Raw genomic sequence first — 14,190 nt, 5'->3', positions numbered from 1 at the left:
TCATGTTGTGGTGACCCCAGCCACAAAATTATATTTGCTGCTTCTTCAAAACTGAAACTTTGCTACTGTTGTGAGCTATAATGTCAACATCTGTGTTTTCTGATGGCCTCAGGTAACCCCCGTGAAACGGTCATTTAATCAAAGGGGTCGCGACCCACAGGTTGAGAACTACTGGTGTAGAATTCTAGAAGGAAAACAATTTCCCAAACAAAACCTCTTGCTGGGCCTGGAGGCATAAACTGGTGACCCCAGCCCTAGAATGGTTGTAGGAAGAGGTGTGGATCTGAGACCAGTGTGGGCTACAGAGCAAAGCCCTTCTCAAAAATCCAAACAAAAATATTCTTATCTAGCCGTGCGGTGGTGGCGCACGCCTTTAATCCCAGCACTCGGGAGGCAGAGGCAGGAGGATCTCTGGGAGTTTGAGACCAGCCTGGTCTACAAGAGCTAGTTCCGGGACAGGCACCAAAGCTATAGAGAAACCCTGTCTCGAAAAACCAAAAAATATATATATATATATAAATAAATAAATAAAATACTCTTATCCAGGGTGCCTTCGGGGCAGTGTGCACACAGTAAGTAGTTTGATGACCCACATCGTCTGCCCTCCAGTTCATGACACCAAAACAGCAATCCTAGGTCTTTATCCTAGGGCTATTGACAGCCCCCCCACACACACACAAAACCACCCTTTGCCTAAACAACCAATCAAGAATGGACAAGTCACCCGTAGCGATGACATATGTGGGTTCTGAATAGCTGGCTTGGTCCATGCACAGCTTGGGGTCTTCAAAACTCTAAACACCCCAAGCTTCATTTGACCGCATGAATCTAAACAGCATCTACAGATTGCGGTGGTTTCAGAAATGTCCCTCTCACAGGCTCCTGTATTTGAACACCTGGTCCCCAGTTGGAGGCGCTGTTTAAGGAGGTCATAGTTAGGAGGTGTAGCCTTGCTAGAGGAAGGTTCTCAAGTGGAGAAGGATTTGAAGGTCTGTAGCCTCCCTTCACTTCCTGTTCTCTACTCTGCTTCCTGTATATAGATGAAAATGTGATCGGCCAGCTCCCTGTTCCAGTCAGCTTGCTTCTGTGTTTCCCCCACCAGTCTAGACAGCATCCCTCTGGAACTGCAAGCCCAAATAAACTCTTTCTCCTTCAGCAAGGGGAGATGGGATTTCCAGAGCAAATGGGCTAGCAAGACTAGCTGTAAGTCTAGGGAGCAGAGGGATCCCTGAATGGATGTGCATTTTTGACACTGGCATGGCCAAGCCAAGGCCTCCAAAGCCTCAGCCCCACGGGAATGGCAAAGCCTTACCCAGCTGATGTTCACCTACAGAGACTTCTCCTGTTCTGTACCTAATAAGCACATGGAAGGTTCTGGGTGGCCAGGGGTGGTAGGTGGCTTCCATCCAAGTGAATCCCCCTCTGATCCCAGCTTTCCTGTACCCACGTCTGTATATCTGTCCTTTCTTCATTCCCTGACTGCTCATACTCAGGGTCCCAGGACTGCAGCAGTGCGGGACATGGTATCCAGGTTTGACTGAGACAGGGTCTTAATCAATAATGTAGAAGGATGAACTAAGGGTGATCGATTCCTGGCATCAGTCTTGGACTTGCACTAACATATTTATACACACAAAAAAATCTCATAATATTATTTATAAAATAACAAACAAGATCTAGAAAGCATATAAAAAAGAGAGATGTAAGTTTGAGACAAAACACTAGCAAAATTTTCAAACAGAACCTCTGTGTGAGCAGAGAACACAGTCTCTGGTTCTGGAAGCCGATACGGGTGCCAGAAGAAAGGGTTAACTGATTAAGTTCCATAATTTAATAGAAGAGGAGCTGTGATCGATGTTCTGCATCTATGTCTTAACAGAGACATTCATCAAAATATCCTGAAGTCTGCCTGCATACATGGCAGCCCAGGATGGATTTGCAGCCAACATGGAGACTAATACATCAGTGTCCTCCAGGACTGATGCCTGTCACAGAACCCTAGTGTCATCTCTGATCTGCCCAATGTCATTGCCAACAGCTCGCTGAAACTACAGACTCCACCCTCACACAGGTTACACACTGTGCTGAGAAGGGGAAGGGTCCACTGGAGATTCACTGAGATTCATGTGCAAAGTGACCACAGGTGTTTATGTCAATAGTATGGCGGGGGCTAAAACACACTGGGTATGAAGAGGAACAAAATACGCGCAGCCAGACCAGAACTGTGCATATACTATATGGCCCAGAGGGAGTTGTTACCCTCACCTGAGAAAGTTAATGTTCTCCAGCCACTAAAGCAGGACAAATCACTGACAGAGAGAAAAAGAGCCACAGAACTCAACAGTTTGTCATTCCAGTTCATTCAACAAGATTTGCTAGGTGCTAACCACAGGAGGAAGGGACAGAGACAAAGAGAAGATATGGTATTTACTCTTTTCTTTCTTTCTTGGTTTTTGTTTTTTTATGATGGCACAGGAGATTTTTTTTTTTTAAAGACAGAATGACTACTATTTAAAAAACAAGGACGTATCACCATGCAGCTACAATGTAAAGTACTATAAGCCAAAAAACAGAAGCCTGTCCCTCAGGGACTCAGTCAGCTGACACCTCCAGCAGCTGAGATTTCAACCTTCAGAGGAAAAGAACCAAGAAGGCCTCAGCTCATAGCACTGAAGTGTGATAGCCTGTCTGGATTATCAACTCGATGGGATTTAGAGTCACTTAGGGGGCATAGCTCTGGGCCTGTCTATAGCACCATTTCCTGAAAGGGTTGAGGGGAGATGCTCACCCCCAAAGTGAATGAGCCCTCCAAAAGAGAGTCCTAGACACAAAGAGATCCAAAGAGAAGGCAGCAGGAGTCTGCCTGCCGCTGTTTCTTCCCGAGTGAGCCCTTGGCTGACCTCGTAGCTTCTTTTGCCTTCCAATGAGGATTCAGCCTGAGCAGCTCCTCAGGCACCCTCCAGACCTCATCACAGTGGGACTGCCTAGGCATCTCGCTTCAGGGACTGAACAGCTGCAGGGCTCTCAGCGTCTCCAGCTTGCAGGTGGCCCTTGTTACCCAGCCTCCACCTATAACCCAACCTAACAACCTTATACTAAGCACACATCCTATCGGCTCAGTACTGCTAGGAAACTCTATGGCAACTCATAAAAATTTAAAATAATACATGTGCTGGATGACCCAAACAGTCCACGGGAGTATAGTGACAGTCCCTTGACACCATCTAACCAGAACAGTGTCTCAGGTTCCAGGTCACCCAGACAGAACCACCAGGAGGCCCTCATTAACAACTGTCTTCAGGAGTTACAAGCAATTTTTCAGAGATTTAAGAAGCTAATTTTTCTCCATCACTGAAATCCACTGCATTCAGCACACAATAGATTCTAAAAGAAGTCTGTTGAATAAACAAATGAATCTCAATTACACTGGGAGTCAGAAAAACCCAGCTTTCCCTTTCAGCTCTAAGAACCCTACATTTTATTTGGTTTAGACTTCATTTTTCATTTAAAACTCGGCCGAGCAGTTGGAAATATATTTTCTTCCAAAATAATCTTTCCAAGAATCTCTGGTCATCAGCAAACCCCTCAGTTTAATGGACTCCCCCTTCCTCTTTGGAACGGGCTGTCTTCCTACACAGACATGGGTCTCGAAGCTCAACGGAAGGCTAACAAATGCGATAGAAAACTCTGTGCTCAGCAGTAAGCCTCCTTTTCCGATCAGGAAAAGGGGGTGTGTACCCCTTCATCACTGTCTCTTGTGTGCATATGTACATGTGTGCGGAGATATGGATGCATGTGCATTTGAAGAATCTTAGTTGTCGTCCCTCAGGTGCCGTCCACCTTGCTTTTGAGACAGATCACCAAGTAGGTTGTTTGCAGATCAGGGAGCCCCAGAGACCTGCCCGTCTCTGCCTCCCCAGTACGGCGTTAATAAGCACAGTACCGTGATATAAGCATAGTATCGCGATAATAAGCGTGGTACCGTGATAATAAGCATAGTACCGCGATAATAAGCATAGTATCGCTACTATGCTTTCGTTTTTTCCTTTTCTTTTAACATGGGTTCTGGGAGATTGAATTTAGGTCCTTACGGTTGCAAGGCAAGTGTTTTTACCTTCTGCGCTATTACTCCAACACTATCATTATTATGGTATTTTTCCCGGGTCTCCACAGCCCAGCACAACCCACCGAACAAGCCCATCTTCCGGTGTTTCCGTTTTCCCACCTCTAGCTGTCCTGAGGTTGTCAAGCTTGGCAGTGGTTGCCACGGTCATCTCAGCTCATTCAAGCAATAAATAACACCTGGCTCAGCTTGCTTAGTGCTTGGTCATTCTGGCTCTTCTCTATCCCTCCAGTTCTAGACAAATCATCAAATCATCACCGCATCCGTCTGAAGAAACAAACCATGCAACTGACTGGTACCACAGTGTGGAGGGGATCTGGTTCTAACTGGAGCTCAGTCCTCTTATCCTCACTTGGCATGAAAAAGCTGCTCCCAGGAGAGGTGCCAACCACCATTCCTGTCTCCTTGGCACTCTGAGTAATGACAGACTAAAGAGAAGGACACTAGAGTGAAGGACACTGGGAAGGAACACTGGTCATGGCACAGGAGGAGAACATGTCCAGGAAAATGTCAACAGAGAATCAGCATGTAACTAGAAGAGCCCAGAGTCACATATCCTAGCTACAGCTGTAACTAAGCTGTTAATATGACATTTACTTTCTTTAGGAAGGGTGTGTTCTCTTGCACACCTAGGAACACTGCAGTTCTGACGAGCCTACCCACAGTTACAGGAAATAACCCAGGCCAGGCAGAGTTCTCCTGAGACTCCTGATTCCAAATATCCCCAAAGCACCTGTGCTGCCGACCAACTGCTATAAAACCAGGGCTTCCCCATCTCTCTCTGGTTCTCCAATGCTCTAGAATGCCTTGCAGAATCAAGGAATCTGCTGCACTACAGGATTGTATGAAGAACAAAACTCAGGACCAAGGGGAGCTAGACATGCCTGGCAGAAGGCCTGAAGATTCCTAAACACACACTTTCCAAGCCTCAAGATGCACCCAGCTCAGAGCATCTGGGTACAGAGAATCTGCCAGGGAAGTGTGAGCACACTCTGGGCTCCAGGGATTTACCGGGACTTCATTATTATTTGACCCATTTGATTGATACAGGACTGAAGCCAATCTGCAGTCCCCTCCCCTCTTCAAATAGGAAGTAGAACTGTATCACACAGTCCATAGCCCATCCCTTTAATCATTACTGGTCTTTTTAGCATCACCAGCTCCATCTGGAGCATAGGACCCACAGTGCGTCCCTCGCTCCTCAGGTGTGGTGAACCCATGAGTCCACCCTGAATAATACCAAAATCCTCACATGGAGAAATTCCAAGGGTTTAGGAAAGAAGGTTTCTCTGAAGGAACCAAACCAAACACCAGACCAAATTGAGATCACTGGACTGGCTAGTTCCTTTGGCAAGACTCTGAGGTCCTTGTGCTCTGTTTGGTTTTTTACAGAAAGCAGGCATTGGTATGAATGGATCTTATGCCCCCAATGGGAAAAGGAAAAAAGGAACCTCGTTCTGGGCTTTGCCCCTGCCTCCTGCCTTCTGCAGCGATCTGAGCTTCAGTGGCATCCTGGGGAAGGAGGAACAGTGCCAGACTAAAGATTGCCGTTCTCTCCACGTTACAGCTGAGGGTCACAGCATCCTGCAGTCCAAACTGCCCCTGGCCTGTTGGACACAGGACCTCAGGGATCCTCTGCAATGGCCAAGGAAATTCCTCTTCCGTTTCCACTTTTTTCTTGGAGAGAGGAAGTAAAAAAGTAAATTAAGACAGAAAACTGGGCTGGTGAGATGGCTTGGTGGTTAGGAGTACTTGTCGCTTTTCCAGAGAACCTGAGTTGGGGTCCCATTAGGCAGCTCACAACCTAGCACTCCAACTCCAGGGAGATCTGGCTACCTGTTATGGGCTCTACAGGCTCCTCAGCCCAGTGCATATGTATACAGACACACACACATGCAGACACATATACACAGAGAGAGACATACACATACAGATGCACATACATACACACATATACAGACACACAGATCACATATATATATATATATATACACAGATGCACATACATAGACACATAGAGAGACACACAGACACACATACAGAGACAGGCAAACACACACATACAAACACACAGACACATATACATACACAAATACACAAACACACAGACACACATACTCATATACATACAGACACAGACACACAAACATACATATACATACACACAGACACAGACACACAAACATACACATACATACAGACACAGACACACACACACAAAGACACATACATATATCAGACACACAATAGACACAAACATACATACACAGCTACACACATACAAACACAAATAGACACACAGATACACAGACATACACACATATACATACACACAGAGAGATATACAAACACACACAGACACAGACAGACACACATACATACACAGACAGATATACACACACAGACAGATATACATACACACAGAGACACACACAAATACACACCACACACACATACACATGCACACTAAAAATAAAAATCTTAAAAACAAACCAGAAACCAAGCAGACTTCCCATACAAAGAGAGCAGCCTTATATTTAATTCTTCAGCCCTACTTTGCAAGCCAAGCAAAGTTCTACATGTTATAGACAGATCACAGAGCAGTGGGGGTTGTGGAGGGTCTGGATGAGGACAGTCTCTTCTGGATGAGGACAGGTTCCGGTACTGAGTGTTTGGTCCCTAGATGGTGGACCAAACCAGTGAGAGGTGTTCTACCGTGAGGGGGCTCTGATCTGAGCATGAATTTTCCAGCGCTGGACTAGCAATTCACTAGTATTATAGGGAGGTGGAGATTCTTGGGGGATTCATCTGGTCCTGGGCTCCTGTCTATGTCACTCTCTGCTTCCTGCTGGATGAGGTGGCGGCTCGGCTCTGCACACTTTTCTGTCATGATGCTCTCCTCTGCTTCACCACAGAGCCAGCCAGCCACAGACCAGAACTGTGAGCTTCTTCCTTTCCTAAGTGCGCTCAGGCCTCATGTCACAGTGCCGGAAAGTGACGAAGAGATCAGAGTAGGAAAGTAAAGGTAAGACGTTGAGAATGCATGGATCAGGAGTCCTGGGCTGGCCTCCATGACAAAGCAACGTCTCCACAGATGCTAAAGGTACAGAGAAAGCTAGCCCTGTGCAGCTTAGGGAAGGGCTTTCCGGAAGAAGACTGCCCAACACAGAGGCCACCAGCAGCAGCAAGTCTGGCCCGTGAAGGAGCGAGGGCTCCAGGGTGCTGGGTGGAAATGGCAGTCCAGACATCAGCGTGGGAGGCAGGAGCCCAGGACTTTGCAAGCAGAAGCCGCATCTTATCAGCGGGAAGAGACAACCACCATTCCTTTGGCATGACCAGACATTCCTCAGCCCTCATAAAGAGGAGGCTAGACTCAAAGTCTGGAAAAAATAAGAGCGTGGCTGCAGAGGAAAATAGAAAGACATTTGTCGATATAAACAGACTGCGTCTGAAGGCAATTCTAGGACCTGTAGAAAAACCCTGCAAACTAACACTCAGTTCCTCTCCTTCCCCACTCTCCCTATACACCCAGACTGATATCTAGGCTTACCTATGCGGCCACAATCACAATCTCTGCCTCCAGGGCTTTCTTGGTTTAATATAGAAATTTTAATTTCTTTAAAATCATTTTCCCCATAGAGTCTTTATCACCTTTAATTCTTTTTTCCTTGCCTGTGTGTTGTGTCCATCACAGAATGTGTGGGTACCTTAATCAAATATCCCAGGCCATTTCCACTTACTGTCTGGAGGACACAGAAAGCAGTGTCACCCAGCAGAGAGAGAGAGAGAAAGAGAGAGAGAGAGAGAGAGAGAGAAGGGAGGTCAGGTCAGCAGTAGACCTAGGATGAGCATTTCAGAGTTCTCGGGTGCAGAGCGTGGAAGCTAATGCTTGCACGTTCTCAGAATTAGTAGAACGCTGAGACTCAAACATGAGAGCCGCTGGCAAAATCTCTCATTACCAAGCCTTAAAGCACCACAGGTCCCCACAGCCACTCATATTAACATATTCTATTTTTTAGCTCTGACATTTAAACCACCCACTTCACTCTTGTGATTTATGTTAGCATCAGAAGCATTCGGTAACTTTATTGCAAACACTGATCTACTAGCCTAAACATGGAAAGATAAGCCGTGAGTTTAAGGTCCTGTGATCAGCCTTAGCTCCCCATCTTTAGTGCTGAAGACCACGGGTTCTGTTGAGTCAGGCTCCACTCAATGGCTGGATGGAAATTTCCACAGGAATTTCTTTCCAAGAGGAAATGGGGGAAGGAAAAAGATGAAAACACTAAGTACCTTTTAAATCAATCAAGGCAGTTTTTCAAGGGGGAGTTAGGGGCACTGTGGCCTTCGGTTCCGTGTCTGTTCAGTATCTACAGAGAAGCTTAATGCGTTCCTCCTGATTTCAGAGGTCATGACCAGGGAGGGAAATGACATGGTGTCCCTCCAGGAAAATAGATGCAGCAGGAGACCAGAAGAGACAAAGATCAGATGTTTCCTCTCACATGCGGAACTTGGATTTTATAAAGTTATAAATCCACATATATGATACACACATGCACACACACACATAGAACATGCAGGTAAAAGGGACGCTATCATGCAGAAAGGGACGAGTAGGAGGGGCAGCCAGAAGAAAGGGGAGGGGAGGCCTGGATGCAGCCAAAGTACAGGATGTACTTGAGCGAAAACCATCTGTGTGAAGTCCCTCTCCCTGACTATGCACACTGAATGAGCACCAATAAAAAAGTTAAGGACAAAAACAGAAGCCAAATCCAAAGAACGTGAGGACAGCAGAGTAGATTTTTCACATGGTTTGTTTCTTCTCTGCTATTGTATAAAAATATTCCTGCATGTCCTTGCTCATGAGAATATAAGAACAGAGCAACTCAAGGAGCAGAGGTAACTGCAATACTTAGGCATGACCCCAGGGAATAATGCAGGAAAAAATATTTACTATAGCCATGTGAGAGGTCACCATTACCTCACCCACGCAAGTCTGATGCTTGGCTTTGGAAGCCAGCAAGGCAGGGAGAGGGGGCCGTGCACAAGAAGCAGGCATGTGTTAGAACCGCAGGCACACTATGCTATAGTACACTGGTCTCACTGTCTCTGAGGCTCCACCTTAACAAGATAAACTTGCAGAAGGCCCAACTCTTCCACTCCAGCTATTCATACCTGTGCCGGCACCCGTGAGTAAGAGCTGGGGGGGTGGACTTGAGGCCCATGACCTGAGCAACTGCTGTCACCACCAGGAGTGGCCAACACTTCCTGCTCAGTCTGCATGGGACTCCAAGCCCTGAAAACCTACTTCAGCCTTCTCAACCTGATTATGGCCACTTCCTTCTCACCCCCAAACCTCAGAAGTGTCTCCCGGGGTCAGCCCTAAAAAGCAGAACCACCCTGAGAGGAGGGGTCTAGAAACAGTTCAAACAGAGCTAAAGAGATGGCGTATACAACCCTGTCCACCTTGTTCCACTGTTCCAGACTCTGCAACTAGTATGCTCGGGTCAGCATGTGCTCAGCCCACTGCACCTTCTAGGTGAGAAACACGAGGAGGCTCTTACTATATATATAATATATAATATATAGGTATAACCGATATTCCTTATATGCAAACATCTGTCCAGCAAAAGAATTAAATATCAATTGACCATGTTTGTTCTTAATAGAGTTTCTATCTCTCAGTATGTGACATTTGAATATTTAATATTCAATTTAACAATAATTTAAATATTTAACATTTAAATAATTAAAACATTGAGATATAAACTTTCTTTTACTAAAAAAAAGAGAAAAAGTCTATATTTTGATTTGGGATTCTATGTGAACAGAAGTACAAAAATTAGAGAAAAATGGATAGACTTTGGGACATTTATAGTGTAGAATACTATTCAGAAGTGAAAAGGAACGACCTCTTCATTGCACAGAACCATCTGAATGAGGCTCCAGAGAAATGCTGAGATTAAGGGGGAAAAAAGGCAATCTCAATAAAGTGTATGCTAAGCAATCTTGCTTATGTAACATCGAAATGATAAAATTATGGAGAAGGAGAATCAGTGGGTGTCACGGGTCAGGGTGGGGGTTCGTGGACTGGATGTGAGGGCTTTGGGGTGCTGCTACGATGAGGAGTTACAGAGTCCATGTGATAGAAGTGTTCTAGGCCTCGTAACTACAGTAGAATCTCAGTAATTGACACCTGTCATCAAACTGCCGAGAACTAAATATACCCCAAAATAAGTAAAATAGGCATGCACAAACCAATGAAATCTAGGGTGTAGGGAGGACCCACAGATCATACCAATGCTATTTCCTAGCCCCTGGGACCACTAGCCCAGGGGTAGCCACGCCCACAATGGGTCAATTACTCCCACATCAACCACTAATTAAGAAAATACCCTTCAGGCTTGCCTACAGCCTGACATTATGAAAGCATTTTCTCAACTGAGGTTCTCTGCTCACAGATGACTCTAGCTTGTGCCAAGTTGACATAAAACCAGCCAGGACAGTGGGCCAATGCCTGATTCATAAATGATCCAAGAAGTCTGGCACCCTTTTTAACAGGTTTAAGTTATATAGGTCTCTAGACATGGTAGCTCACTGGATCTGTAATCTCAACACTTAGGAGGCTGAGGCAGGAGAACTGCCATGAGTAAAAAACTATCCTGGGCTGCGTAGTAAATTCCAAGACAGCCTGGGCTGTGGAGTGAGAGCCTGTCTCAGGAAACAAAACCAAAACAACACAACAACAACAAAAACAGGAGGAAGAGGAAAGGGAAAAATATTAAAAATGTCCGAAGTCTTCAAGGACCTTCCGCTCATGCAACTGCACGGGAACATGGGGTGCACCTAATTGACTGTGGAAGACAGAGCTACTCTGATAGAGCTTGACCGTGTGAGCAGAGCTGGTCTGCTTTCTCTTTCCCTCTCTGCTCTCTAGACTCACAAAGGAGGCGGGGACATCACTGTATCTCTCTATTTGCTTTCTATTGCTGTGATAAACACCACAACCCAAAACAACAGAGGGGAAAGGGCTTACAAGTCTGGATCACAGCTCCATCGTTTGGAGAAGTCAAGGCAAGAACATGCAGAGACATGGAGGAACACTGCTTACTGGCTTGCTCAGCCTGCTTTCTTATACAACCTACGACCACCTGCCCAGAAGTGGTACCACCCACAGTGGGCTGTGCCCGCCCCTGTCAATCATTAATCAGGAAGATGTCCACACAGGCTTACCTACTACCAATCTGATGGGGGTATCATTTTCTCAATTGAGTTCCCCTCTTCCTAGATGACCCTAGCTTGTGTCAAGTTGACTAAAACCAACCAAAACAAAAATAACAACAACAACAACAACAACCAAAAAACCTTGTTGCCACCCTTGCCCATCAACCCTGCCGATTTCCCCACCAACCCCTCCCATGGAGGTGGGGGGGGTGTGAAGTCGAGCTAGTGATATAAGGGGTGGAGCTGCTGCACAGCCCTCCCTCACTTCCTCCTCTGCCCTGGCAGAACTCCTGTTAGGAACTATTAACAACACTTGGACAGCAAGCCCATCCGCCAACAGGCATTCAACCCTGGCTCTTTAAATGGAAACAGCTCAGGCCAGGAACCAGGGCTGTAAAAAAGTCTGGAGCGCTGTGCGCTTATTCACCTTCCAATTAATCAACAGCCTCACCCACTCGATGAAAATGTTCATCGAGTGTAAAAGGAAGCGTTCCTATTTTTAAGATTAAAAAAAAAAACACTTGGGAAATTAATAAGGCTGAGAAACCGCAGCTAAAGGCTATCTTGGGTTGAAAACCAACACAACTTTCCAAAGATAAATGTTTGTAAAACATCTCCTTGAGAGTCAGACGTGTTATTTTCTCGCCCTCTTTAAAACATTAGTTTATTTGAGAGAGGTGTGTGAAAAGTCAGCTGCCGGTTTCCTCTTCTAAGTCATGGGGTCCCTGGGCCTGAAGGCCCACGCTGACTGTTACTTTGCCAACTGTTCTCAGGGATCAGTTTAATGAACTAAGGCTCCAATGACAAGGATTGGAGGGCGGGTTAACGCGGGGCTAATACCCTGTGAGCTCTGTGTCCCTACTCACACAAGCTCAAACGCAGAGCCAAGTTACACTGAATCCCCTCTTTGGCTCCAACCGGTCCTTTCCCCAGAATTCTAAATTCAAGCGGATACCCCACCCTACAGACGAGTAACTCCCGGTCCGGATCCACTACTTCAGACCAGAAACGCTGAGTCATGATTCCGGAGCTTGAGAAAGGTCTCTCTGCGACCCCAGGCAGGTGCCCCACCACTTTGCGCGTACTCGGTGCGAGTCCCGGAGTCTGGGTGCCACATGGCGGACTCAGGCTGCGGTTGCGGAGTTGTGGGATGGGGAGGCAGGGATTGGAAATACTGGGGTTAGGGAGGCTATCAGCGGCCCCGCAAAGCCTGGCGCACCAGAGTAGGGTGCCTGACCCCTCTCCCCAGATCCTGCCTGGAACACTCACAGCCTGGCAGCTCCAGGAGCATCCTAGGCCACTTGTTCGGTCCCCTCTACTCATCTGCCTAGCAGTCAAACCTCCCGGGAGAAACTAACAACTTGGAGCATCGCCACCCTCTGGAACCCGCGGATCGCCATGAGAAGACTGGGAAGGGTAGGGAAGGGGTCGGGTGCGAAGTCAGATCCACCAGCACTAAACCCCCGGGAACCTAGCAGAGGGAGCACAGTCTCTGGGGAAACTCGGTCCCAACTCCGCAGCCGGTGCCCAGGAGCCAGGAGGCGCGGGAGAACCTAGGCTTAGCTGGGAGGACCGGGGCAGAGCAGGGAGGTCCCTGAGTAGCGCAGAGAGAACCCAAGACAGAGCCAGAAGAAAACGGAGAACTCGGGCAGAGCCTTAAAAAACCTGGAGTTGACATTGGTAAGAACCAGAGGCAGAGCCCGGGGGACTCGGGACAGAGGCTGGCGCAGCAAGATCAGGGCCAGAACCGGAGGATCCAGCCAGAGCGACGAGGTCCTGTGGCAGAGCGCAGAGAGAAGCCTGGGCTTCGCTGACAGATACTAGATAGAGCCGGGAGGACCCGGAGCCGAGGAGAAATCACTGAGGATAGAGCCAGGAGCACCAAGCATAGAGCCCAGAGGACCTGGGCCAAAACCAGGAGAACCGAGCGGAGCAGGGAGGAGCAAGCGTAAGAACCTAGAGGACCAGGCTGAGCCTGGAGAGCACAAAGTAAAGCAAGGCGGATCGGGCTGATGGCAAAACGGTCTAGGGTAGAGCCTGGAGGAAAGAGCTGAAAGGGGAGGACACCCTAGAGAAGGTACGGATGGATCCGTCAGAAGTGCCCCCGCAGTGACACCCCTTCTCCGGGAACAGGTGTCCGGACCCCAGAGCACACGGGGCTCACCTGAAGGACAGCACGCACAGCGGCCGATAGGACTTGTGGCTGGTGCTGTCCGCCAGGCCCTTGCCCCAGAAGTCGTTGGCGAAAACGGCCCAGCGCAGCGGGGCCCCGGGCCGCACGTCGGGGTTGTTCACGATCGCCCACACGTCGTCGTGCACAAACTCGCCCCGCAGCGAGCGACCGTAGCACAAGCAGCTGGCTCCGGCTAGCAGCGCCGCGGCCCCGGCCGGAACCAGCCCGCAGCGCGGGCGCCGCGAGGGCGCGCGCTCCCCGCCGCCGCGGTCCCCGCGGGTCACCAGCATCGCGCCGCCCGCACGGCCGCTCCCGCGCGGCGCGCATCCTCCCCGGCTGGGGCCCTGGCGCGCGGCGGCCTGCGTGGCTCGGGCATCGCGCGCCCACTGTCCCCGCCCGGGCGCCCCGTGTTCGGCCGCCGCGGTGGCCCAGCTGCAAATAAACAGCGGTCCCCCCTCCTCCCCGGGCCATCGCCGCCGCCTCCGCCCACTGCGCATGCCCGCTCGCGCGCCTCCGCCTCCTGGATCCCAGGACCCAAGGTCCCTAACACCTGGCCTCCGCCTGTGGGCGCCGCGTCCCAGGCGACCAGAACGCGCACAGGTGGAGCGGGGGCGCTGCAGGGTTTGCGGGGTGATGGGGGGGAGACACACGCGGGAAAGCCACTCGGGGT

The 14,190-nt window shown here is 48.6% G+C and overlaps 1 protein-coding gene across 1 annotated transcript in view; it reads right to left on the bottom strand.

Moving 5' to 3' along the window:
* The window catches only part of Tmtc1 (transmembrane O-mannosyltransferase targeting cadherins 1), a 205,093-nt gene extending 191,149 nt beyond the window's left edge, over positions 1-13,944 (bottom strand). Inside the window, exon 1 of the mRNA XM_057764546.1 lies at positions 13,512-13,944. Within this exon, the coding sequence (XP_057620529.1) occupies positions 13,512-13,810 (299 nt within the window). The 5' untranslated portion in view covers positions 13,811-13,944. The remainder of the gene's footprint in view (positions 1-13,511) is intronic.
* Between the last annotated feature and the right edge of the window lie 246 nt (positions 13,945-14,190).

The sequence above is a fragment of the Chionomys nivalis genome, chromosome 1, assembly GCF_950005125.1.
Source record: "Chionomys nivalis chromosome 1, mChiNiv1.1, whole genome shotgun sequence".
NCBI lineage: Eukaryota > Metazoa > Chordata > Mammalia > Rodentia > Cricetidae > Chionomys > Chionomys nivalis.
This window is presented reverse-complemented; position numbering and strand designations above follow the sequence as displayed.